The following is a 27,829-nucleotide window of genomic DNA, read 5'->3' as shown; positions in this document are numbered from 1 at the left end:
TATGTTACAATCTTTTCTTCAACAAAGTTTATCTTAAAACTAAAAAAAAGTCTACAAATCTGGAGACATTGATCTTGGGACCTTTTCCTACCTCCTTCATCGTTAGAACTCTTAGCGAGGGGTATAAAAGGTAAGTTAATGCTGCAAGTTGCGGAAATATTTGTCAACTTCAAAGGTAGCAAAATCGCTCATACGAAGCAATTTTGATTCTGGCACACATAATTGAGCAGAACTGATGTCAGTGTACGGTGCACACAATGGCAAATGTATGTATAAAATGTAGGCAAATATATTGCAGCTACACACGAATGCATGTACACGCAACCAAATCCAAACACACAGGAAAATTACACACACGTGATATAAACATGCAGAATGACTCAAACACTCATAGCCCTTAAAACACACATATGTGTCATATGTACCTTGCCAGGTAGAGAATGAAAATAGACCAAGGCTTAGAGTGCATTCCATGATTTATTCTGGGTTTGGAGTTCCAGTCCACTTCCAAGAAATCCATCTGTCAGACATTCTGTACAAACAGAACCAGCTGAGTCCTGGTGCTGAAGCCAAGCTCCGGTACAAAAAGTGCACACAATTTAATCATGGAGCCTAGTCCCGGTAGGAGGATGAGGGACTAATATGTTTATAAAGAAAGTCTTGGATTTACTGTACAGGGAGATACAAAATTCCACATTTGATGGAATTCCGAAAGGCTGAGCAGTGGTGGGGGGAGGATGGAGCTCATGGCTACAGTAAGACCTGTATCTGCCAATGTCAGTATCCAGCTCTACTCCACTTCTATAGTCCCAGTGCCTTCTCTTTTATGCAGGTGTACGTCTTTGCCTTTTCATGGCTCTTGGGGCAAATGCAAGGGTTTTGTGTTTGTGAAAAAATGTTTTTCAACTTTGCTTTGTAATGGCTCTGGCAAATGTTGGAGACACTTAAAGTTAATGCTTCATAACAGTTTAGCATTCAATTCTTGGTTAGACCAATAAAATGTATACAAAACTTCTCTAAGTATCTAAAATGCACTATAAATTGAGCTCTCCGTTCTATACATTTTCATTAATCCCAACTCCATCCTCTTCACTATCACACTTTCAAAAGAATATGACTTGTAATCATTAGCGCAGTGGCAATACACACTAGTAAAAAGTCCCCCAGTTTGTAATTAATCAGGATTAAGTTGAAAGAATTTCGAAATTTCCTACACTGTTGCATGGCACAGTTTATAATTTGACGTACAGTGAAATTCTTTATTTTTTGGTCCGCACATTTTTTTGTATTATTGTACACATATTTTTTTCTTCTTCTGCACAATATGGAAAGTGACATGAAAATGGTTTCAATGCAGCGTTTGAATAATCTTTCTAGACTGCTCTGCTGATGTTTATGCAGAGAAAAAGAGAACGTCAGTTTGAGGAGGGACTTATGCAGCACCATTTATTTATCAACTGAATGCCTTCATGGGAGAATATTTTTTGACTTTTATCCCTTCCCTTTATATAGCAAGGCATTAGAAATTGGACCCAAACTGCCTACGGTAATAGTAGAACTAAGGAAAGATTACTACATAAATTCCACTCCTAGTGAAATAACTTAAGGGCATATTATCAAGAATGGCATTAAAATTATCGCTGTTTTAGCAGCAGGAAACTGCCGCTTAAGCGGCGATAATGGGCTTGATAACATGCCCTTGTGAATTCCCATAGAAGCCTAGGTTCACACCAAAACCTGGGCTTCTATGGGAATTCACAAGGTCATATTATCAAGCTCATTATCGCCGATTTAGCAGCAGTTTCCTTCAGCTAAAGCGGTGATAATTTTAACGCTGTTCTTGATAATATGCCTCTACATTTTGAACTTTACATCCAGGTTCAGTAAACTTGGAATACCTCAAGTTTGGCACAGGTCTACTGGTGTTCACCAACTTCACCCACCTATGCCACCAGCATAATATTTCTACATTCAAAAAGTTTTCTCTAGATAATATTCCCACATATACTTTTTTGTATGACATTTCGTTAGTTAATTACTTTTTCATTGTTTTTTTTCTTCACACAAACATATTTTAATTGGAAGACGCATCATGTTATTTATTTTTTTAAATGTCACAAACTCTGTGAAGTTCACAAAAAATGTAAAGTTGGGAAAACATGTAAGACATTTCAGAGAAAAAGAAATTACAACCACGCGAAACCCATTGATTTAGCTCAATGTAACTTGTTTCATTCATTTATCTCCTTCCAGGCCACTGGGGTAAAGTCCGGTAATTTATGTGGTGTTACTTTATAATGTTTAGCTCTTTTCTGAGTGCTCCCAGTTTTGGAGCGGGAGGCAGAAGAAGACCATGGAATCCGTCTACTAACAACTGCTCCAGGGAATTTGACCGCATAATTCTGAATAACAAGTTAGGTGAAATCCCAGACCTTCTTCTTCCACAATGGACAATTTAGACTTTAGAGCACACATTCCCTTCTTTTGCTATGGATCATAGATTGCCGTGAGCAAGATGGCTGCCACCGGTATGCGAACGGTAGTCCTCCTGTCTCAGCCCCCCTGCCCATCTCATTCAATACATTCCGAATAGGGTTTAACTTGTCACTAAAAATCCCAATTCCTTTTGGAAAAGGTTTATTAAGAGATCTTTGGAAATGTGGTATTCCAGGCCAACGATTATCTCCTTTTACCAATGGAGCAAATGTTTTTTCAGATCAAACACTGTTCAGAGCAGGCACAACATCTCACTGGCTGTGATAACAGCAGGGGAATAAACTCGTCCTGGCCATGCAAGGTGTATTGACGCTGTAGGCGGGTGGGTCTGCCAGCAGAATTAGTTCAGAACTGCCCTGGGGCACATCTGGGGAGAGTATAATGGTGCAGTCCTGCCAGACATTCAGTGAGGAACTTTTAAGGAGAACAAGGAAGCCAGACCATGGATGCAGCTGGGAGCGTGATGGTGCAATTGCATCAGGCAGTCGTCACTCGTGGACAGTTGTACTGGTTCTGAGCTTTTAAAGCTCATGTATGGTGCAGGACAAGAGGCAGTAGGCAAGTAAGAGAATGAAGGCAGAACTTTGTTACAAAGAGTTGAAAAGAACGTTGAAGGGTCACATGCGGAAACATGTGTGGGTAAATTTGCAGAAGCACCTGTGTTTTCTTCAGTCATGAATCCACAGGCACTTCTAAGCACCCATTCTCGATTCATACTGATGTCACTTCCTGTGACTGCGCTTCATCGCTCTGAAGTGACCAACCAGTACCATTGAAACTTTCTGCATTGCACTGGCTGCTTCCCCCTTCGTCTCAAGTTTTTAGCTTTCACCCCCTCTGTGAGCGAGCGCCACGAGTCCCATGCTCAATGCCGGTCTCTTGAGAAAGCAAAAAGCACGCCTGGAGGGCGAGGCCTCTGCAGTTGCAGCACACATGTCCTAACAAGTGTTCTTCTCCTTGCCAATCTCTGTTAGGTGGGCACCTTATTGGACAGGTAAGCGATGAGTGCCACAATAGCGCCAATGTATGTGCAGGTGCCCAAGACAATGGATAGGACAGCCATGAAGAAAGTCTGGCGTGATGCTGTGCTGGCACCATGGTAGTCACCCTTTGCTGATGCCTTGTTGGTCTGTGGAAAGAAAACAGGATAAAAAGAAGATTAAGGGGGGAAAACTTCTGAAGTCTGGAAACAACTAAGGGGATGACTGCTAAGGGTGATTCAGAACTAATGAAAATAGCTTTTTTTAATTTTTAATTTTCTGAAATATACTTTTATGCATGCAATACAGTTGGAAGATATCCAGCTTCACATAAAATTACAATACTTATTAAACATCTCTAACAAACAATCATCCAGATTAACTCCTCAGTTCACCTTAATAATTTTAAAAAAACCTTTAAAAAACTTCTGATAGCTTCTCAATGGAAATGCCTGGGGAGGACATTGGGCTGATAAATCAACAAATAGCCATTTCATAGGCATGAATGCTAACGGGGGCAACTGCTAACTCACGAAGGCTACTCAATGGGAATGGCATTTCTAGGGGCCAACTAAAACTTGGGGAAATGACTGTTGAGTGGAAATGCCTGCCATGGAAAGTGAAAATGGCGTTTATTTGGGAGATGACTCCCATAGTGGTACATCTGCTTATTGGAGACAATTAACCAATTTTTACAGCTATTTAATGGACATTATCGATTAGGTAGTTCTGCTGTTTAATGGAGATCACTGCTCATTGAGGTGGCGTCCTTTGAATGGACACTTAAAGGGTAAAGTAAGTAACTAAAGTAAATTTATTTCAGTTAATAAAAACCATTCACAATTAAATTCCGCATACGAGCAAAACCCTCCCCAGAGTCGAGCTGCAGTACAGAAGCATTCTATCCACATCGCATGCATGCCCACCGGAGGCACCAAAACTGACTTTTCCCTGAATATCCATACTACATTTCCTCAATTTATATTTTACCTACAAGAAGTTATACCAGGCAAAAAATCCCAAGATTGGGCATACACCCTGAAGATATCCTATAGCCACTTAAAGGGTGCGGCTGCCCAGGGGGAGGAGGGTTCATATTCGGGCATACTGAGACGACCGAACTGCATGACAACTGAACACATGGAACATCTGCTTACAAAGAAAACTACACAATGGGATAGGGCAGTGCTTTAATGTGGGTAACAAGCTTTGGAGAAAAACTATATGAGCCCACAGAGGACACCTCTCAATAGATATGCCTGTCATATTGCAAAGGCTGTCTAATGCTGTTAATTGCCTTTTGCTATAAGATTTAAAATTGCTAATTTCAAAACTGATCAACATCTGACCTGGGAATTGATTATAGTATATGTTATTGAATACCATTTTCATTTTTGATCGTGATAGTTTATACGAAGAGATTTACCACAAAATGCCTTCGTTAATATTGAGTTTGCTTGCTTCTCATGCCCTCTGTTGTCTTTATGCAGTTAATGAGCGGTCTCTCTGGCTGACCATCTCCTCTCTCTTTGTTCCCACTGCATATTCTTGCTTCTTTTCCTGTAATTTTCTTGGACTAGGTGTGCGCCTATCCCGCATATCCTATCCATTATCAATCGCCTTGCTCTCTTCGCACTTAGGGCTTGATTTAGAGTTTGGCCGATGGGATACTCCGTCGCAACTGTGATGGATACCCCATCTACTGCATTGAAAGCACCATACACTATACTGCACTTGCAATAAGTGGAGGGGCTATCAAGTATGTTTTGTGACAGAGTATGCCAAACTTTAAATGAGGCCCCAAGTATCCTCTTTCAACCTTCCTATATGGATGTATGACGTTACCACGCATACTTTTACAACGCCTACCTTTACTTCGCAAGTTTTACAACGCACACCTTTACAACGCATAGTGCTTTTAGGCGCTGGATAGTGAATAGTTTAATTTACTATTCCAACTCCAGTCCCCGTGGATAGTAGGGAAGGTGTTGGATAGTACATTAAACCTATTCCCTATCCTAGAGCGCCCCCCAGCGCTATGCGTTGTAATAGTTTGCGTTGTAAAAGTTGCGTCGTAAAGGCACTGCATGGTAAAAGTTGCGTTGTAAAGGATGTTTACCTCCTATATTACAGTGTCAGGTATTGTATTGGAATATAATGTTGAATTTTCTATATTGTGTTACAAAACTTTTTATATGGAAAGTATTTATCACCAAAATAATTATCAACAACCAAAATATCATCAAGGAAAGTATAGATAAGTGCATAAATGTTTACTGCACTTGACTCCACATGTATGTACCTTGATGACGTACATGTATATCTACAAGGATGAAGATGAAATGTACGAATAGAAAAATGATACTTAATAATATAAATGTACAACCATGATATTTGAGTTGTCATTATTTTTGCAGCAACATTCCTTTTTCATCATCGTCCCTGTCCATTTTCTCCGGGTCCTTTTCCTATCATCCCTATCTTCTCCTGCCTTTCTTCTTTCACCCTTGCCTGCCTACCTTCTCACTGCCCTTCCAATCTTCACCCCTCTCGCCCCATTTTTTCTTTGTCCCAACAATCTCCTGCCTGCCTTCGCTTCCCCCTCACTATCTCCTCATCGTGCCCTCTGCCTGCTTTCCCAGTGTTAAACATCAAAAGGCTTTTAGCACCTCTAATCAGTATTCCTCTCAGCATGTGCCAAGGTGCTCGTTCAAGAACATTACTGGAATTTAATAAGCTGGGCCCAGGGCTTTGGAGGAGCTCTGCTGCACAAGATGACACTTTCAAGTGGCGTGGTTGGCATATCTCTGAGGTTGCCAGCTCAGGCAGAACCACTGCAACACTCCACAGCTCTCCACTGACCTTCATTGGTGACCAAGCTCTCATTGAAAGTTAAACACAAGCACTTGCTATGGGACTTGTCCATTACCCCTCTGTGTATCGCGGATTGATTGTGTGAGCTGCATCATAGCGCTATGCCTATCCCTAGAGTGAAGGAAATCCCACCATCAGATTCTCAATGCATTTAGCCCTTGCTCCAGAAAAAAAACTATTTTTTTTGTCTGGATTACTCACAACTCCATTAACCCCTAAAAGTGCAATATTGAGGACTCTTTGACGTGAAAATGTAGGGTCTGATCTAAATGGGGAATTTATGCTTGCAACACCCCTCACTCCTCAACCCCTTTTTAGGGATTCCTAACAAGCATAGGATGAGCAGTCTGGCATGACAATGGGGCTGCATGTATATGACCACTGTAAATAGTAAAGCAAGCGGCAATGCAACATAGGTGTATAAGTATGCATTTTATTGTATGGTAATTGCATTTATATAGCACTTACTACCCCTGACAAGGCATTGAAATGCTTTATGGCAGGCAGCACGCAGCTCAGGAACACTAGGTTAGTGGTTATTATTGTTGAATGATATTAGCATTGTGCTCTCAAGAAAACCATTCCAACTTCTTTGTGGTAGATACAATTAAACTGAGTTAGATGTGTCATTTTTATGGGGCTTACTACTCCCAGACAAGGCAGTGAAGCATTTCAAGCTGGGAAGCACTCTGCTTCAGAAACCAAGGTTAGTGGTTCATATAGTACTATTTGGTAACTGTTGGTTATCGGGACTAGCCTTTTTCTCTCAAGGGATCTATTCCATGCATGTACCTGTAAGTGGGAAGGGTTATGTGAGTTCATGCAGATGACTGGCGGGATTAGTCGATGAGCTAAATGAGATATGGTATTGTTAGGATGCAGGGATTTGGCTTTCTAAGAAGGAGAGGTTGTAATAGTTGAAATGATGAGACATTTGCAGAAATGCAATGATAGAAATTAAGGCAGAGCTACACGTATGTTCGACTAGACTATACTCCGGGAAAGGAGGCATACAGAGGATGGAATGTAAGGAGAGGGTAATTCAAAATAAAAAAGGAGAGCCAACAATCTGAAGATTTAGGTCAAGGGCAATTTTTCGTGCTGTATTTGGGAACATAGAAGAGGCTTTTTGAACCCATAAGCAATGTGAGGATATAAAACTGTAGAAAATATATAGTGCAATATTAGGCTTTCTAATGCTACTGCTAGATCACCACTTCAGCAAGGACAAATGACCAGCTCAGGGGTTGGAAGTGTATAGGGAAATATTGAGTGCTTTAGACTGTACTAAAACAAACATCAGTAACATCAAGATCATAAGAATGTGAGAGGGTATGCCAGGTAAATAATGCAAACAAGTAATTGAGACTCTGTAGATGCTGGGGTGTGTGGCTTCTGATGTTCATCCTTACGTTCTAAGTCACAGCATCAATTACAAAAGCAAATAAGGGTCGATTTATGATGCATCTGATCAAGCATAACAAAGGATAGAGGTGAGGATATTAACCCCAGACAGTAGAAGTACATTGAATCCATTCTTGTGGCTGAAGGATGGAGACCCAGACACTGAAGTGAAGAGAATGGAGACAAGGCTACCTTTAGAAGTTTCACAAGAACTTTTGTTAGCAAATGGCTGCTGATTAGTTCTACCCGACCACTGCCATTTTGGTTGATCGTGGGGTGAGGGGCGAGGCGTCAGACTAGTGAGGAACATGAAGAAGTCTTTAGGTGAGGCTTGTCCTTTTATTTGTCCCTAATTTCCTCTTCAGTAAGGCTGAATGACAACCAGGCACATATTTCTTACACTTCATAGTGCCCTTGTTGTGGGCACTCTTTTTGAAGCCAGACCCAGTGCTTCCTGCTGTAAAAAGCATCACTTTGCAAAAAGGCTGTGTCTAGATGGGAGCCTGAGCACATCACTTTACAGAGAAGTGAACCAAACCGGTTCTGTAGCACAACACAGTCTGAGAATGTACCCCCCTCTCTGTCTGCTTCCCCAACCATTTTTGTTATAATTTTACAGTTTAATATTGACATACTTAACACAATAGTTGAATTACAGACAATTTAAACAAACTTTGGACCCTGTTAGGTAAGTTGGGAGTTGGATAAAGTTAATAATTAGCCCCATTTCTGAACGCTACTTTATGACAACCTACTCTGATAACAAAGCAGTTTCCAATTGCAAGCAGTTGCTAATTTTGCTTTAAACCTGGGCCAATGTTTTTGTCTGATTGTCCAAACAAGATGTTATTTTAATGCCAAAATGCACTCATGCATTTGGTGTTTGGAGATTTTGCTGCTAAACAGCAGGCTTTAAGGGTAGGGCAGGCCTGGCCAAATTTTGTGATCAGGGTAGACGGATCCCATAGTTCACGTGGCTTGTAAGTTTGACTTGTGGCCAGAGGGTATTATGGTGATAACAAAAGATTTGAGGGCTGAATGACGTATTATAAAAGAATGACCAAAACTTATAGTATAGTAGAAAAGGAGCTTGGAAGACATTATAGCAATGTGTCCGTAAACCCATGAAAGTTGGGAGAGGATGTTAATTAATGGCCAGAGCTGATGGCTTTGAATCTGGGGAACCAGGTTTGAGTCTCGGCGTTGGCTCAACATCCTGTCTTTCTGGGCAAATTACTTCATCTCCTACCATAAATGTGTCCTTAACTGCTCATTAAAAGTGCCAGTGGTGAGCAACGGAAATCACAGGCTCAAATTAAGTACTGAGCAGCATTAAATCCTGGCTGCTGCAAACACTGGCATCGATATAGCAAGGGGGCCCTGGGTCCTTGTGCAAAAAAGGAAAAAATGCCCCCCTTATTTCTGGTTCAAGTTCAAGTTCAAGTTCAGGAATTTGTATAGCGCATTACTCACCCAGAGGGTCTCAAGGCGCTTGGGGGAGGGGGTGCGTTATTTATCGAATAGCCAGGTTTTAAGTTGCTTTCTGAAGGAGAGGTGGTTCTGTACAAGGCGGAGGTGAGTGGGGAGAGTATTCCAAGTCTTGGCCGCCAAGTAGGAGAAGGATCTTCCTCCTATGGTCGATCTGTGGATGCGCGGAAATGCAGCGAGGGCTTGATTGGAAGATCTTAGTTGGCGGGTGGGTGTGTAGAAGGACAGTCGTGTGTTGAGGCATTCGGGTCCTAGTTTGTAAAGGGCCTTGTGTGCGTGGGTGAGGAGACGGAACGTTATTCTCTTGTTGACGGAAAGCCAGTGGAGGTCTTTCAGGTGACCGGTAATGTGAGCTTGGCGAGGGATGTCCAATATGAGTCTGGCTGATGCGTTTTGGATGCGTTGGAGTTTTTTCTGTAATTTGGCTGTGGTTCCGGCGTAGAGGGTGTTTCCATAGTCCAGTCGACTAGTGACCAGTGCGTGGGTGACAGTCTTTCTTGTTTCGGTGGGGATCCAACGAAAGATTTTCTTGAGCATACGAAGTATGTTGAAGCAAGAGGATGAGACGGCGTTGGCTTGTCTGGTCATCGAGAGGGAGGAGTCTAGGATGAAGCCTAGGTTACGTGCGTGGTCTGTGGGTATGGGTGCCGTGCCCAGGGCCGATGGCCACCATGAGTCGTCCCAGGCAGAGGGGGATGATCCTAGGATGAGGACTTCCGTTTTGTCTGAGTTGAGTTTTAGGCGGCTGTTTTTCATCCATTGGGCTACTTCTTTCATGCCTTCGTGAAGATTGGTTTTGGCGGTGTTAGGGTCTTTGGTGAGGGAGAGGATCAGCTGGGTGTCGTCAGCGTAAGAGATGATGTTAAGGTTGTGTTGTCGTGCGATGGATGCGAGGGGACTCATGTAAAAGTTGAAGAGGGTGGGACTGAGAGATGATCCTTGTGGTACTCCGCAGATGACTTCGGTGGCCGCTGATCTGAATGGGGGGAGTCGGACTCTCTGGGTTCTTCCGGCGAGGAACGAGATGATCCAGTCCAAGGCTTTTCCTTGTATGCCGATGTTGCTGAGGCGTTGTATGAGGGTGCTATGGCAGACTGTGTCGAAGGCGGCGGAGAGGTCGAGTAGGATGAGGGCAACTGTTTCTCCGTTGTCCAGAAGCATTCGGATGTCGTCTGTTGCTGCAATGAGGGCGGTTTCGGTGCTGTGTTTGGCTCGGAAGCCGGATTGTGAGGTGTCGAGGGAGTTGTTGGATTCAAGGAAGGCGGCGAGCTGGCTATTGACGGCTTTCTCAATGACTTTGGCAGGGAATGGGAGGAGGGAGATGGGGCGGTAGTTCTTAAGTTCAGAGGGGTCTGCTGTGGGTTTCTTCTGGAGGGCGCTGAGTTCGGCGTGTTTCCAGCTTTCTGGGAAGGTAGCGGAGTTGAAGGAGCAGTTGATGACATCACGAAGATGGGGTGCGATGATGGAGTCTGCTTTGTTGAAGATGTGGTGGGGACAGGGGTCGGTTGGCGAACCTGAATGGATGGAGTTCATTAGGCGGATGGTGTCTTCAGTGGTGATTGGGTTCCAGGTGCTAAGGTTGTTACAGGGCGGTTTAGGTTCGGAGGTGGGAGGAGTGGGCTGTTCATTGGAAATGTTCTCAAAGCTGTTATGTATGTCGGCTATTTTGTTGTAGAAGAAGGAGGATAATGAATCGCAGAGGTCTTGGGAGGGAGTAATGTCATTTGAGGCTGCGGTGGGGTTGGTAAATTCTTTGACGATGTTGAATAGTTCCTTGCTGTTATGGGCGTTGTTGTCGAGTCGATCCTTGAATGCTGATTTCTTGGTGGATCGGATCAATTGGTGGTGTTTGCGGGTGGCTGTCTTGAAGGTGGTCAGGTTGTCAGTGGTTGGGTTTTTTCTCCATGTTTTCTCGAGAGTACGGCATAGTTTCTTGAATTTCTTAAGGTCATCGTTGAACCAGGGGGCCTTTTTGCTACCCTGTTTGGTTTGGTGGTTTTTCAAGGGTGCTAATTCGTCAACGCTGAGAGTGATCCATTGTTTGAGTTTGGTGGCAGCTTGGTTTGGGTCCGATGAGAGGGTGGGAGGGTTTTGTTTGAGCGATGTGAGGAGTTGGTCAGTGGTGATTTTGTTCCAGTTTCTTTGCGGAATAGGTTGTGGGGGGTTGTGGGTTGAGGTAGTTTTGTAGCTGAAGTGAACACAGCTGTGGTCCATCCAATGGAGAGCTGTGGTGTGATCGAAGGAGATGTGCTTGCTGGAGGTGAAGATTGGGTCGAGCGTATGTCCGGCTACATGGGTGGGGGTGTCAACGAGTTGTTTGAGTCCGAGATTGGCCAGGTTGTCCAGAAGGGTGGTGGTGTTGATGTCGTTTTTCTTTTCCAGGTGGAAGTTGAGGTCTCCCAGTAGAATGTAGTTCTCGGAGGTGATGGCGTGTGGGCTGATGAAGTCAGTGATGTCTTCGCTGAATTGTGTGCGGGTTCCTGGTGGTCTATAGATGAGGGTGCCTCTAAGTGTGGTCCTGGGGTCGGTGTGGATCTGGAAGTGGAGGTGTTCGGCGGTTGTAAGGTTATCGTCGAAGCTGGTCGTGATTCTGATGGTGTTCTTATGGATGATGGCGATGCCTCCTCCTGTTTGGTTGGTGCGGTATTTTCGGATGATCTTGTAAGCGTCCGGGATGGCAATGGCGATGTCGGGTGCTGATGATGCGTTCATCCAGGTTTCTGTAAGGAAGGCGATGTCCGGTGAAGCAGTGTCGAGTAGGTCCCGGAGATCAGTGGCGTGTTTGTGGACCGATCGGGTGTTCAGCAGGATGCACTTCAGGTGGTTAGAGTCGGAGCTGTGTTTGGAGTTAGTGGATTTGGTGTGGGTCTTGATGCAGGCGAGCTTGCAGGAGTGGCAGGCGAAGGCGAAGGCACCGTGGGTACGTCCTGGGACAGCTTTGTAGCATTGTGGTGTGCGTCCGGGGTTAAGGGCTAGGAGGGTGGCGGCGTCATACGTTATGTGGGAGTAGTGCGGTTTGCGGGGGCCAGGGGGTCCGGCGCTGGGTGCAGTCCAGGCGCGGACGGGCGTAGACGGGCTTACCTTTGGCGCGCATCGGGCGCGACCGCTGCCCGTGAACGCTGCGCGCAAATGCATCTGTCATAAGTGGATAGTGGAGGGGGGTGGGGCGAGGGAGGGGCAGCTGGGAGGCGGGATCTAGGTGGAGGGCCGGGCTGGGAGGCACAATCATCAACAACAAAATGGCAGCGAGTCAACAGCCAAACACGGCTATACTGTGACCCCAAAACGCTATGCAGAGGCAATAATTAAGCACACAGGCACAAATTACACGCGCAGGTATGGCAGCAAAGTACAATCGAGTAAACGATGAAAGCGCAGCTCAATGGTAAAGCGCTACGATACAATTGCATTCAGGAAAAGCGCTACGATACAATTGCATTCAGGCGCATAGATAAATGCAGGAGCAGTGTAAAAAAGCGCAACGATACCACTATCGGGGCAGGGCAGGGAGCAGCGTGAGGAGCGGCTGCTTCTGTGGAGCACAGGGCGGTCACTGGTTGGCAGCTAAATACTGTAATAATCAGTTCAGTGGACCTTTCAAGCTCTGGACCCGGTGCCACTGCACCTTCTGCGCCATTGATAGCTAGACTCCTGAAGATAGATCGTATAGTGTTGTCAAAACACACATGGGAAGCATGGGAAATAGTCTATTACCAAATGTGATTTGCAATTAGTGCAAACCCGTTGTATTTTTGCATCACTGATGCTTGTATGATACGTTAAACTGAGTAATATTGACACGTTAATTACTGAGGTTGGAGACTGCAAAAGTGCGGTAAGAAGTGCCCTATAAAAGCGAGTCATTATTATTATGAAGTTATTTTTATTGTTGTCACCAGTTAGCCTCTATTTATGGCCAACGATGCTCTTTTCCAAGTAGCACATGGCTGTCATTTCTGACTGGGCATGTCTTTCACATGTCCGTGGCATGCCTCTGGAGAAAGGACAGGTCATAGACATGTGTGAGTGCCCCCCCTTGGGGAAAGGCCGCCGTTCACTTAGTAATGAAATATTTCACCAAAATCTATAGTGTCCAAATGACAATCGTTAAATTGGGCAATTATGACAGGCATTATCTAGAGTGTTTAGAAACGGAGCATGAAGCGCTATACACAAGTATGCTTTGTATTATTTTTATTACATCTCCGTGTTTGCATAGAAATCTCCCTGATTCGTTTTGGTCTTCAATTATTCACAACTATGCCAAATCTCTCTAACATTGCACAAAAATAAATAATGTAAATTCAGACTTAGATGTCGAAAAATTCACGCAGCAGAGTGCAGCAACTAAAGTAGCTGTGCTGCTTTGTTTGAAAGGAAGAGAGCAGAACAGTATCTTGTCTGCTAAATGTGGTGCTATTTTTCTCTCTCCCTGCCTGGTGCACTTTAGATGGCCATGTGACAATGCACAGACCTTCGCACCATAGTGCAAGGGTGCGTGCATTCTGTAAGGAACAGATTTTGTACTGGAAGAGAGCCCTTCCAGTATTAAAACTATCCTTTAACCCCTTCACTGCGGCGGCTATTCCGCCGCAGTGTTAAGGGGGCGGGGCGGCCGCGCGGCGGGCACATGCTGGTGACAGAACTGCTCCGTCACCAGCCGCAGTTGCGCTGTGCTGATGACGGAGCGGTTCAGTCACGGCCCCGCCCGCTCAATGGAACGCTCAGCGCAGACGCGGAATCCGCGCCGCGCAGGCGTGCCGAGCGGGCCGTGACGGAACCGCTCCGTCATCAGCACAGCGCGACCGCAGCTGATGACGGAGTGGTTCCGTCACCAGCAGGGGAGGGGTTAACCTTTTTCTGCTTTGTACGTGTGCTGTACAATGCAGCACACATTAAAAGTAGGAAAAAGAAGGAAAAACAAAAACATTTCTTCTCTTTATAACTGTCTTGAGGAGGCATATGGTTTTGGGGCAAATCCCTATCTATGATTGTTTGTAGATAGGGTTTTGGCATTAAAACCCATAAGTGGTTGCATAGGAACGTCCATATGTGAACCATGGAACATCCCCATGATGAAAAGTTATGTTATGTTATATTTAATTTATACAGCGCACAGCTACTCAAAAGTGTCCCGGCGCTAGCTTCAGAAAAAGAAAAATGCACACCAATCATAGACTAAAAGAGCAACGTTTTTAGTAATGCAAAGCTGAGTATAGCACAACTTTGTGTTACCTTGGTAACTGTTTGAGATGGTAAATCCCAGCAAAACACTTTTGGGGGGATTTACTAAGATTTTACACCGTGTTTGCACCACAAAAGTGATGCAGATTGGTACAAAATCTTCTTTTTTCAATTAACTTTCCAGCACTAAACTTGTTTAGCACTGGAAATAATGTGAAAGTAATGAAAATCAGCATATAGCATTGCTTTGCATTACTTAGTGCTTACCATGGGTGGAGCATGGGTGTTCCCATGCAACCACCCAAGGTTTCCGATGCAAAACCCAATTTACTAAATAAAGTAGACCGGGTTTAGCGTCAGAAAACTGCGCCCTTTTGAAGTAGGCGCAAGGAAGAAGAAATGCTTTAATTTCTCCTTCCTTTTTGACTTTGTACTTTTGCTGCACTGAACAGCACACATACAGAGAGGGAAAATGGTTTAAGTACCCTTCCAGTACAAAAGCTATGCTCGTGTCACGGAGACACACTTGCACCATGGCGCAAAGGCATCTCCGTAGTGCACGGCAGCTGATTTCAGCGCCGGCGCTAAGGAAAGGGGATGAGAGTGCCACATTTCAGTAAATTTGGTGCTCTCCTCCTCTCTCCTTTTCATGCAGTGCAGCATTTGGGGCTGCTGCACGGCTCTGAGTGAGAAAGGGGTACACCTGGTCCCTTGTGTTGGATTTGCGATACTAAAGAAACACAAACCTGGTGCAAAGTGTTAGTAAATTTAGGCCAGAGTCTAGTATGAATAAATGAGGCAATGACGTAAACTCCCCACCTTTCTCTTCCTTAAACTTTTTCTCCAGACTGGGCTCTCTTAAACAGTTAATACATGAAATAAAATAATGACATATAATTGATCTCAAATCCAAGTCAACATTGTTGACTAGATCTGCAGTTAATATTAACTTGTTCTTTTTACATGGCTCTCAGTGCTGTCATGTTTGTATTTTTTTTTAATACTTTAACCCGTTAACCGCGGCGGTAATTCTGCCGCGGTGCGGGCGTTTCCTTGCGCGGGCGGGGCCGCGTCGGCCATTGGACGTGTGCAGCACTACGATGGTAGTGGTCGCGATGGCCAACGGCCGAAGGCAGCACGCAACGAGTTAAATACGAGGTAAATTTTTGAGAAAATGTAATGGTACACAGTTCATTGACCTCAGAAGGTGATAGGCTGCTGATCTTGCTTGAAACACATGACCTTCAGAATATGCGAGATATTATTAGCAGACAAATAAACCACCGATCCATTGTGATAGTTTGCCAGAGCTGCTGACTTTGGAGCTGGGGAACCAGGTTCGAGCCTCGGAGTTGGCACAACATTCTGTTATTCTGGGCAAATCACTTAATCTACCAAAAATGAACGTGTCCTTGTGTAACGTAACTGATGCTCATGTAAAGGGCTCCAATACCTTTAGGTCGAGTTAACACTTCATAAAACCACAAAAAAAATAAAAAAAATATATCATGTTATGTTTTATCAACAGAGACTTGAATGGTGCTGCATTACCATTAGTAAGGCCTCACAGCTCTTTTGGGCTCAAGTACCTTCACAAAGCTCAAGGATTTCATGACAAAGCTGAATCTATTTTCTGTGTTGAGCAGCATCATCAGTAGTTTGGGTGCAGAGTCATTAAGCATATATGTTTGGTGATGGTGTGTTTTAATGTGTGTAGGTCACTGGTACTCTTTTATGGATAGAGAGTTATTTTTCATCAACAGACTTTGATCCAGAGTAAATGAAAGAAATGCCAAACAGGGGTAAAAAACAACTCCACAAGTGTGAACATTCGACAGGAAGTGTGGATTGTGGTAGAACAAAGAAGAATGAGTTGGAATCACAGATAGTCATCCTTGGTATTTCACAACTCTGGCATTCGTCGACTGTGAGCTCCTGCGAAAATATTTGGGCCTCTGCACTTTTTGAGTTAAAAATAATATTTGTGTGTGTGTGTGTGCAGCGCGTGGGTACTAGGAGGAATTCACCAATTCCATTTGATAGACACAATTTTAAAAAGTGACTGTCTTGCAGAGTTACATTCAAAGAGATATTTTCTCTCTAAAATAACGCTGATCTGAGCCTTTTCTAGAAATCATTGGAGCTCAAAAATCTCTCTTCTTCAGCGACCATCTGCATACTTTCAACCTCTGTATATCACTTGCTGGATAACACTCCTTTAAAGGAAAGGGGGAGTGTTAAAAGCTAAGGGGGATAATATTATCAACAACTAGTGATATTTATCGCTAAATAAGCTTAGCGACTTTTTTTTATCGCCGCGCATCGCCAGATTTTATCGCAGAGATAACGTGCTATTAGCAACGTTTATCTCCAATGCGATAAAATATCCGGCGATAGCGGCGAAATGCGTGAATATCGCTGGGAATCCAGCGATATTCAGGCATTAACGCCAATTGGGTCTTAACCTGAATATCCAACTCCCATTGGATATACAGGTTAAGAAGTGGTCTGAGCAGGCGTTAGTTTTCAGCGATATTCGCGCTTAGCGCAAATTTTGTAAGCGCTACGCCTTCGTTGATAATAGACGATAGCGATGTTAGCGACTGCTTTCAGTCGCTAACAGGTTGGGTACGCCCACTTTGCATGTCTTTAGCAATAAATATCGCTGACATTCAAAGCGGGCCCCAAACCGCTCACTATCACCTAAAAGCTGTCGCTAACTGATGTTAGCGACAGCTTGCTAATAGGGCGATGAAATTATCGCCGATATGCGGCCGAAAACGGACGCAAAAGCGGCGATAATTTCATTTCGGCTGCCTTGGTAATATGCCCCTATATGTTTATTTTTAGTATACCTACGCTATGTGAGTGACCTTGCCTCACATACTTGGTTTTCCTAAGTAACCGTCTTTTGAGGGAATCTACTGGTCAGTCCACATCAGTGAACATCTTTTTTCTATGTTCAGTGTTAATTAATTGAACACCTCACGTTTCTTTCTGTTGTATTTATCACAGTTTAATCTCTATTCCTGCCCAGGTTTAACAATATTTCCTCCTGCAGGCCTTAGATCCTACAATGGGAGCAAAAAGGACGTAAATTGGTTGTCCCATTATCCGCAGAGATTAGCCAATTTGTTCCTATAGGGAATAGTCTGTAAAATTGAAAACAGTAATTTTGTGGACTTGCAAAGGTTTCATAATGTGTGCTAAAAGGCAAAATGGTTGGAATTGCTAGTGACACCTGCTGCAAAGCTTTCTGCAAAGTGGTAACATCAGAAAGTTTTCTAAAATGGTAAATATTGTAAACAATAATAACAATGTGTCCTGCAACTTCTGCTCAAATATTGTCGTAAATGCCTCAACAGCAGTTGTGAAAAATTCATCATTCATGCAAGTTTTATCAGTCACACAGATGTTCTGCAGTCAAAATCCCACAACAGGCCAGTAAATAATCTTCTCACTGTCCAATTTCCTTCCCCCTTAATTCTATTGATAGTCCATTTAAGGCTGCATCTACATCGCGGATAGGTTGGGGGAATGATGTGGACGCGATTGATGCATCCAACTGCTTACTCCAAGCTGAATGATGACGTTTCAATTTCAAGAAAGTGTTGCTTCCTCAGAGACTGCCTTTGATGAAGGAGTTTTAACACAACACAAAAGTAGATCAATTCTTCGTTGGCACCTGCCTAACAGCTCTTTCCACCCCTTGCACTGAGCCCGGCCTAGGTTCCGCTTGTAGGGATACAGAAAGATGATACAACAGGACTCTCTCAAAGTCATCTCCACCCCTGTGATTGCCTCGATTATTTTTTATTTCATTGTTACTTACCTTCTGGGAAAGGTAAAATGCAGCAATTCCTAAGGGCCAGAAGCAGCAGAGCATGGAGAAGACAGACAATCCCAGGTAATCCTGAGGGATTATCATAGAAAAATTGCTCTCGCTGTCGGTGTCACTCTCGCTCGATGAGTCGTTCTGGGATGCGGAGGCACGAGGAACCATAGAAAAAGGGAAAAAGGCACAAGTTATTCAATAACGTATCATAACAATGTTCTTTCATGACACTAAGGAGCTCCTCTTTTTATTCAGAACAAAAACTCGGTTTTCAAACAGAGAATGGCTGATCCAACTGTTCTCTATACAAAACGTGTACATTTCTGGGTATAAACGCGGAAACACATATTTAAAGGTAGCCTGTTTTCTGGCATGCTTTACAATTCCATATTTAACAATTACTACTTTCTGACTTTTCTGGGGGCTCTCCTAAAGGTACACATCAAACACAACTTTGCTTACTTTCAGCATTTCTCCTTTCCAATTGCTTTTCTCGGATTTTGTAGAAGTGATAGTGATGTGCCCATTTACAGCAACAAACTAAAAGTCAGGAGTACAAGGGCAAATCAGCAAAGTACGCATCCTTATTCACCACCCCGTACCACGTTTGAATGTTCCATGTAAAGTTATCAGTCTCTGCTATGGTGCTCTACTGGATTTAAAGGGTCATCTGGTGAATGGTGTCACAAAAGATCTCAAAATCCTAGCTTACAACATCCAAGAACTGAACATTTTAGAACAACTACTGTTGGTGACTGCTAGTGATGCAGGACTAAGCAAAGAAATTGATATTTTTCCCTGTACTGGACGGATCCTTTAAGAGAAATACCCTACCTCATTTGGAAAATGTGCCAGCTGACATGAGGATTTGGAATCTATTATTTAGGAGGAGCTCATACACCTCCTAGTCTTACGATGGCTCAGAGCAGCAAGAAGTATTTTATCTCAATATACCTCAGATCTAGATAACAGGAATACCTTTATGCTATTTCCCTCTGGCGAGTTTTAGTAATCTCTATCGCCCAGGCTTGGCTCTGCAATTCTTCGTTACATGGGTGATTGCCTAACATATACAACATGTTCTACATTACACCAGCTGATTCGGACTTTGAGAGGGTAAACCGAATTTCTTGTAGCTAATAACTTCCAGCTGTGTTAGGCATATCTAATTATTACCTGGGAATATTCAGTCACGCTGATTTGTCTCTGATTGTACCAGTACTTACAGTGTGGTACCCAAGGAAATATCTTAAGGGGGTTGGCCAACATTGCTTTGATGCAAATGACTAGACTTTTTCTCTGGGAGGATCATTTCAAGCTGGCTCTTCGCAGTAGTGGGCGTTTTAGGGATGAGTGGCGGGCGGGTTGAGAGCAGGGGTGGGGGCTAGAAAGAAAGAAGAGAAAAAAAGAACTTGCCTGCCGACTGCAGCCCTCTGCATCACCAGTTTTCTGCTCCTCTAATGGCTCCACTGCAGGCAGAGGATAGCAGCCTCCTTGCGGCCAATCCTAAAGCTGCTTTCATGCATGAGAGCAGCTTCAGGATTGGCCTGAGCGTCGATGATTTGCGCTCCCAGTGAGACCGGGAGCCTCTGCCTGTTGTCTCCAACCCAGCAATGCAGCTGAGTTGGAGCCAGCTCAGTGCGCATGTGTGTTTGGTGAGCCTGAGACGGCCGGCCAAACCCACATGAGCACTGATAGCAGTGCTGCCCACCACTCCCTCTCCTGACTGCCCCACGATGGCCTGCCCTCCAGGATAAAGCATGTAGAAGTTGAAAAATAAAACAATAATAAACTTGTTTTATTATTGTTTCATTTTTCAACTTTTGAAGCTGCTGGCAGGGGGCGTAGCTCGTCTGCCATAGCGGAGGAGCCGCCGCTGACTGGGCGTCTTCTGAAAACTTTGTCAGCTTCTACAGCTCAAATATAAGGCAAAATAAGTATGTATTTCCACAGTATACTTACACACACACACAAACTTATTCTCTTAGAAACAGTTTGTTTTCATAACAATATCCAGGTAAGTAAGGCATTATCAATGGAGAGAGCTGGTTCTATTGCTTCGGCTGATTTAACATTTGATACATAGGACACAGTGTGGCATTCTGGGCAGTCAGTGTTCCATTGTGGATAACGGGTACACAATTGCTAGCAGCAGTGGTGGTATTGGGGGTATCAGATGTGGCATTGTGGACATCAAGAGTTGCATTGTGAGCAGCAGGTGTGTCAGTAGGTGGGCCATTACGGTAGGTATCAGTTGTCATGGGTAGCAGGCAAGGTATTCTCAGCAGAAGGTACAAACTGTGGGTGGATGGTACAGCATTGTAGATTGCAGGAGTAATCTTGTGGGTAGTATACAGATCATTGCTGGACGAAGTAAAGCCTTGTGGGCAGGAGCAGCATGTGCAGTTAAGAGCGGTGGGGCCGTGATGGGGGGGGGGGACGACTCGGCAGAGGACCATGAAGGAAAATAATTAATTTTCCCTCCCCGTCATCTGTTGAAATACCCCCCACCCCGTCTCATCACCCCACTGCTCCGATCTGAACGGGCTGGGCTGCTTGTGGGTACAATTTGTGAGAGCACTGGTGATTGGTGTGCCATTGTGGGTAACAGGTGTCCACTTTGTCTGATGGAATTGGCCTATGGGTAGATGGTGTTGCATTGTGATTAAGGGTTTCGTCTTAGGGTGAAGGCGGGTTATTTTATTCTGCACCACAGAGGTGGCAGTATATGTAGCAGTCCTATCATCGTTGGTGGTAGTTCTGCTTTTGTTTTTTGCAGTTTTTATAAAGCATGAAGCCGGACAAAGTGCATTACAGCACTTTACGTGAGTACCAGTTACACTGCACCAGGTCAGGTTAATTTATTTTTCAGCATGGGGTGATTAAGTGATTTGCCCAAAATCGCAGGATATTCAGCCAACGCCGGGACTCGAACCTTGTTCCCCATTTCCAAAGTTGGTAGTAGAACGCTGGTGCTACAGTTAGAGTCGCGTTTTTGCACGTAGGAGGTGCAGTTTTCTGGTTAGCAAAGGCTTGTCAAGTCGTTGCATTGTGGTTAGCTGTCTGATATTGAGAGCAGGAGCTGTGACATTGTGGCCAGCCTTATGGTAATATGATTACCAAATCACTTCATGGGCCTGGTCTTCCATTTACAATCTTGCGCTTTAGTTGAAGGCAGTCCACGAGGTCTGGATCATATCAGATCTTTAAAATCGCCTCTGACTATTTCATTGATTTTCATCTCGAACCATTGTATGTAAATAAGTCATTGGGAGCAAGTGGGGTCCATCTAGGTGAGACTTATGCTGATTTTGGTGTATGAAATGTCCTGGCCAGTTATTGTGGGACCATCAATGGACATTCTTGGTCCATGTTGGTCTACAGAAGTTTAAAAAGACTTCACGTCCCAGAACACATTTTGTTATTAAATGGCTTGCTGCTCCATGTCACCCGGTGTCATCTCATCAACCTGCTGAAATAGTTGGGGGCTCTGTGGGCAGTGCTTCATTTAGGGCGATACAAAAGGGGATGATGGACGGAGCGTTTGAGCAAATCAAACACTCACCCCCAGTCAACTGATCTGGGTTTAATCCATCACCATTCTTTAGCCCACTCAGCCACCCCAGTTCAGACATGGCCATATGCAAATCAGTCTGACCCTGTGCCTCATGGAAACAGTCCAGCCCGAACTGCCAAGCCATGTCTTCCCTGGACCGGAAACAAGCATCCTGGGACTGGTTTCGGATTCATAATCCTCATCAGCCAGGCTATCTTGAATCCAGTGGCCAAGTGAGCAAGGGACTCACGTCTGAGCATACCCTGCCACACTTAGGGCGAACAAAGTGATACAAAAGGGGATGATGGACGGAGCGTTTGAGCAAATCAAACACTCATCCCCAGTCAACTGATCTGGGTTTAATCCATCACCATTCTTTAGCCCACTCAGCCACCCAGTGCTTCATTTATGCCAGTGGTTGCAAGTGGCAGGAGCCAGCCCTCGTTTTGGGGGAATGGCACTTATTTTTCATCATTAGACTTCCAGTCAAAGAAACGAAGGAAGAAAGGGGAGTAAGAAGGAGGGTTAGATGGATAGGAAAACAGTGACAAAGAAAGAAATAAGAGATAAAAAGATCCTTCAAATCTGGAATAAAGAGATAGGAAATGTAGGGTGGTGGATCAAAATGGCCAGGAGCTAGAGAAAAAAAAATATGCATCCCTAGTATTAGGCAACTCTAGTATTTGTCAGCACTGGAGGTGGGCTCTTAAGAAGTACTTTGGGCTGCTGCACTTATTTTAAAAATTAAAAAACACTGATGTGGTGATCCTGCTCACCTGCGGGTGTGTCTCGCAGATGCATTGTTGTTATGGTTTTCGCCTCCTCCACACTTCAGTGCAGTTACTTTCCTTCCTGTGCCATTCCCAAGGAGACTTTATATTCTGGGCTCGTTTTCCCCAGCATTACAGACGGCTTTTGATTCTGCACGTGCTGCAATAGCAGCAGGTGCAGAGCACTTTGTGGGATTGACGTTCAATGGGATATTGAAGATGCTGAAATGGTTGCTGATTGCCGAAACGTGTCTTCCGCACGTTTTTGAGAAAGTGATGGAATAGATCTTGTTGCTCATATTTTTCTACATTTTTTTGTATCCTTCCGCAGGCTCCTAGGGTACCGTGTCCAACCCCTGCAGCCTCGTACACAATTAGCACCAGCTGGGCACTCTGGCATATATTGTGGGTTCAGGATACGAGCCCTAACCCACAAAAAGCCATTTTGGTGGGTCCGCCCAACCTATATATGCAAAGAACTCAATATAATTTGTTTGCTTATGAAGAATATTATGTCACGATGGTGTAATACTGTAAGTGAGTAAATCGCATTTAAGGCTCCAGGGGGAATGAGGGATTATGAGCATTCCATGGCTGGGTTTCCTTTGAAAGTTTGTGTATTCCCATATACCCAGGGTAGTCCAGACCTGCCAACTTGAGAACAAAATTAGCTGTGTGATGAGGGGGCGTGGCTTTGAAGGGGCGGGGCTTTATGCCCTAACTTCTTCAGAGGGCTTTTTGCCTCTGTCCCCTGCCCCCATCCACCTCATCCTTCCACCAAAAACAACAAGATCAAAAGGTTGTTGAGGCTCCTGGGGCTGTCCTGGGGTGTTTTGCATAGACATTGCCTGCTTGCAGCCTCAAAACACGAACTAGAAATCCACTCTCAGCAGTGGTTCCAGCTTACCTTGCCTGCCATCATGTGATTTCAGCTCCTCACCGGGTGACTGTGTGAAGGGAGCCGAAATTGTGTGACACATGGTGGCACCGTGTGAGTTAGCAAGTATGGTATTCTCAAACTTTTCTCTGCCGTGGACTCATATGGAGTTGAAGTGAGAAGCCTATATGAGAAAATGTGATGGTTGCTGAAGGAGGTGGGGGTCAGAGATTCACACCTGCCTGTGCCAGGAGTAAATCACTTTCCAGAAGGGAGTGGAGGGAACACTCAAAAAGTTGTTGGGCAGGTAGGTGAAGGCGCTTCCTCCCAGGGAAAAACATTTTGCACATGAAGCAAACATGACATAGCACGACTGATTTTCCCCACATACATTTAGGCACTGTGTACAACTGTGCATATGGGAAATTCCTATGTGTAGTTGGAATTGCAAATTCACAATTTGTATACAGTAATATATCCTTGAAACCAGGCAGCAGGTTTCCAGGTGTAATCTTGGAAATCTTAGAAAATGGTCAAGATGAGTCAATAGACCCTTGGGAGGTCATAACTGCCAGGTATGATTTATTTTTTAGTTTAGAATTAGGTCCATGATATTTACAGAAAGCTGTCACTCTGTGCTGACTACATGTCAAACTTCCACCTTGCAGCTGACTATGCAATCACCATTCTGTGATATTGCAGGAGACATTGAAACATAACCTCAGACAATGCCATACTTTGACTTTCCACAAGGTGTCACTGCTGGAACCTTGCCCAAGGCCCCCTTGAGGATTTCAGCAAGTACCACTAGGTATCACTGCTGCACCAGCATCTGTATGTTCTCATCAGGATATCAGCCAATGTCATATTTTACTTGGCCGGTAGCCATGTCATAGCCTCACAAGTGACGCACATCTCCCAACAAATTCACAGTTTGCAAGGATTAGATGCTACACTTGAAAGAAAATCAGATATTGTTATATACCTGTTGATAAAACTGTACTACTTATTTCATTTATTTGAGTGAAGCTCCTAGGAAATCACGTTTGATTTATTCACTACAGCTCCTTCTGATATGCAGTCTCTTTGAGCAAGAGCTGGTGGTCTGTCTCCAGGTAGAACTCAAAAAATAGGTGGTCTTCTTATTCCTGGATCATCTGAATATTGTCTGGCCCTACAGGATCTTTAAAGAAGCAGGACTAAAACTGATTTGCAAATGGCTTGACTCTGTGGTACTGTGAGTGAAAAACGGTGAACTAAAATGCAGCCTCAGTGATGGCCAGTGGCTAAGATTAATTGAAGCACTCAATTCTTTTTTATAGAGACCCCAGCTTTGTCTAGGGAAAATATTGCACACCCTTACATGTCGGACTATGTTCAGTGTTTCTACACACTCCTACCTGCCTGCCATTGTATTCACGCCATTTTTTATTTTTTATTTGTATAGCGCAACTAATTCCCTAGGACGTCTAGGCGCTTGGCATCAAACCACATGATAACACTGAGATAACACTGGGAAACTTAAGACCTGAAATAAGAGAAGCTATAAGGTAAATAACCAAGTATTTAGACCTTTCCTAAAAAGAAAGCAGACCTGGCGAATTTTTAAGCTTAACAGGAAACCGGTTACACAATCTGGCTGTGATGTTTACAAAGCTTTTAACACCCCAGTTTGAGAGTCGGGGGTTGAACACCTCCACAAGCTTGTGTGATGAAGACTGAAGATTTCTGGAAGGGACATACCAGCAAAATCGATTAATTAGTTAGTATGGCACATGTTTATGAAGGGCTTTGAAGGCAATGCATAGTGTCTTGAAATTGATACGTTTTTCCACAGGTAGGCAGTGCAAATCCTAAAGGGCCTGCTTAGCTGAAGAAAATTTAAGAATGCCAAAAAGCAGACGAGCTGCAGAATTTTGAAGAACCTGCAGCTTGGCAAGGAGTCCCTTATGTATACCGACCAGAAGGATGTTACAATAGTCCAACCTGGACAAAACAAGTGCCTAAACCACCATTGTCTCAAAATTTTCAGTGTGGAAAACGTAGATGATGTGATCACCTTCACATCATGGGAAAAAGACAGAGTTGTATCAAAAATGACTCCCAATTCTTTTGCCTTAGTGGCTGGAGTGGGAAGGGGACCTAATTCCTGAGGCCACCAATCAGAGACCCAAAAGGACGTATCTCTGCCAAAAAGTAAAACTTCAGTTCTATTTGGGTTTAACTTGAGGCAGTTCTCTAGCATCCATCTGCTCATTGGATGCATGCAAGCTTGAAAGTTATGGGCAGTGTCCTAGATATTATTTGAAATGGAGACAATGATCTGTGTATCATCGGCATATGATACCATAGCAAAGCTGTATGATTTATTCAGTCTGGCCAGGGAGCTAACATACACGTTAAAAAGGGTGGGACTCAAAGAAGGGACCTGTGGGACCGCGAATAGGAGCTGGTTGGTGTGTGACACAGAGCCATCCAATTCCACTACTTGCTCTCGATCTGTCAGAAAAGATTTGAAAAGTGAGAGAGCTACACCTGCTATGCCTATTTCTTGGAGGCGATTTATCCGGAGGCTGTGATCTACAGTACCGAACACCACCAAGAGATCCAAAAGAATCAAGGCGGCCATACCTATATTGTCTACTGAGCGTCTAATTTTTTCTGACACAGTAATCAGAACAAGTTTACACATAAACGGTTGCCAACACATAGGTGGGAAGTCTGATAATTGGGGAAGATCGGAAACTGGGAGAATGTTGGAAGCTTTTGGTTCTGCTATCTCTACCTCACTTTGTATAAGGGGAGTGCTTACATCCTATAGGGGCCGCAGAGCAAACGCATCATAAATGCTGGATACCTTTCCACAGAAGGAAGATGCTAGGGTGTTAAAAAATGCTTGGTCTACTGCAGTATTCCAAGACTCCCGGGTACAGCTAAGTTTCTGGACCATAACAAACAGTTCTTTAGTATTGTTCTTAGCTGCTTTATTTTTCTCAGAGAAATAGTCGATTTTAGTTTTATTAATCATTTCTTTGTATTGTGTTAGTAATTACATATATATGTATTTCTCCATGGTATCATAGGATGCCTCCAACGCCTCTCTTGTCTACAACATCGCCTTTCAAAAAGCCTTAGCTCCCCAAGAGCCATGGCTCTGTAGGAGATGTTCTGCTGATTTTCCATGCTTTCTGGGGGATTGTTGCTTGTACCGATGACACAATTCAGGTGTGATAATCTGGTGATGCTGTCTCTGGGTCTTGAGATAAAAGGGGGCCTGCTATTGACCAGTTGGGTATTGAACAAAGTTCTATCTAAGCGATGCCATTGATGAAGCCTCTGCCTTTTTACTGGAAAAATGCTATTGCCAGCAATAAAAGGCATTGTAAGAGTTAGCGTAACTGCTGAATGGTCCGACCAGTGTATATGAAGAGTAGCTCTATGAGTGGGGCCTCCAGTAATCTGTTCTAAACCTACACTGGTCAACAGATCCACAAGGGCGCTAGAATCTTTGTTTTGATAATTCTCAAGGTGAAAATTAAGATAATTGAGAATGGTGTAGTCCTGAGAGTTTACTTTATGTTCAAGTAGCTGCCCCATAGTATGTATAAAATTAGTCCTTGGACTGGGAGGCCGATAAACAAGAAGACCATTGAAGGAATAGGTGTGATTAATAGCAATCTTGAAGGATAGTACTTCACAGTCAAAACCTTTAGAGATCCCTCTAAATAATGCTTTCAGATAGTCCCGATAGACTATGGCTAGTCCTCCCCCTTTTTTTTCTATACAATCTTTCCTAACAACGGAAAAACCTGACGGGATGGCCACCATCAGGTCGGGGCCAGAGGAGTCATCTGCCCAAGTTTTGACGATAAATATTATGTTCACATCTATAAGCATAAGTTCACAAACGGGGCAACTCTGTGTCCCAGCGCTGTTACAATTAAGAACAGGACCAGAACAGCACAAGCTAATATTAAATAGCTCAAGTAGCTTGCTTAGTGAAAAGGAGATCATGGTTTCTGGATAAACCCCAGAGCTTGCAGAGTGGTGAACCGGAGACCGGGCTACGAGTAATGAGGAGATCACAATAAAAAGATAAAAGACTGGCTGACAATGTTAAAAGTGTTTAAAACCGGTCCCCGTACAAACTAGCAACATGAACAAATTAACTTACATTTTACTAACTCGGCTTTAATTTACCAATTGGCTCAATTCAGCTAACCTGAGTGTATGGTTATGCTCGTCTAAAACCCTGTAAGGCTGCCCGTTCGCCTCAGGCCCTGGCTTAAATTGCTATGCCAGAGTCTGGTAACACGAGTAGTGGGGGAGGACTAGAACGTCAACCACTCAAGATGACGGCCGCCG

The 27,829-nt window shown here is 44.0% G+C and overlaps 1 protein-coding gene across 1 annotated transcript in view; it reads right to left on the bottom strand.

The window, feature by feature from the left end:
* Nucleotides 1–3,360: 3,360 nt before the first annotated feature.
* Nucleotides 3,361–27,829, bottom strand: part of TMEM91 (transmembrane protein 91) — a 42,535-nt gene continuing 18,066 nt past the window's right edge. The window contains exons 2-3 of the mRNA XM_078662219.1: nt 18,259–18,402; nt 3,361–3,625 (exon numbers count right to left, since the gene is read on the bottom strand). Of these exons, the coding sequence (XP_078518345.1) occupies nt 3,467–3,625; nt 18,259–18,402 (303 nt within the window). The 3' untranslated portion in view covers nt 3,361–3,466. The remainder of the gene's footprint in view (nt 3,626–18,258; nt 18,403–27,829) is intronic.

This window comes from Lissotriton helveticus, chromosome 9, assembly GCF_964261635.1.
Source record: "Lissotriton helveticus chromosome 9, aLisHel1.1, whole genome shotgun sequence".
NCBI classification, from domain to species: Eukaryota; Metazoa; Chordata; class Amphibia; order Caudata; family Salamandridae; genus Lissotriton; species Lissotriton helveticus.
The sequence above is the reverse complement of the archived record's forward strand: the minus strand, read 5'-3'. Positions and strand labels throughout refer to the sequence as shown.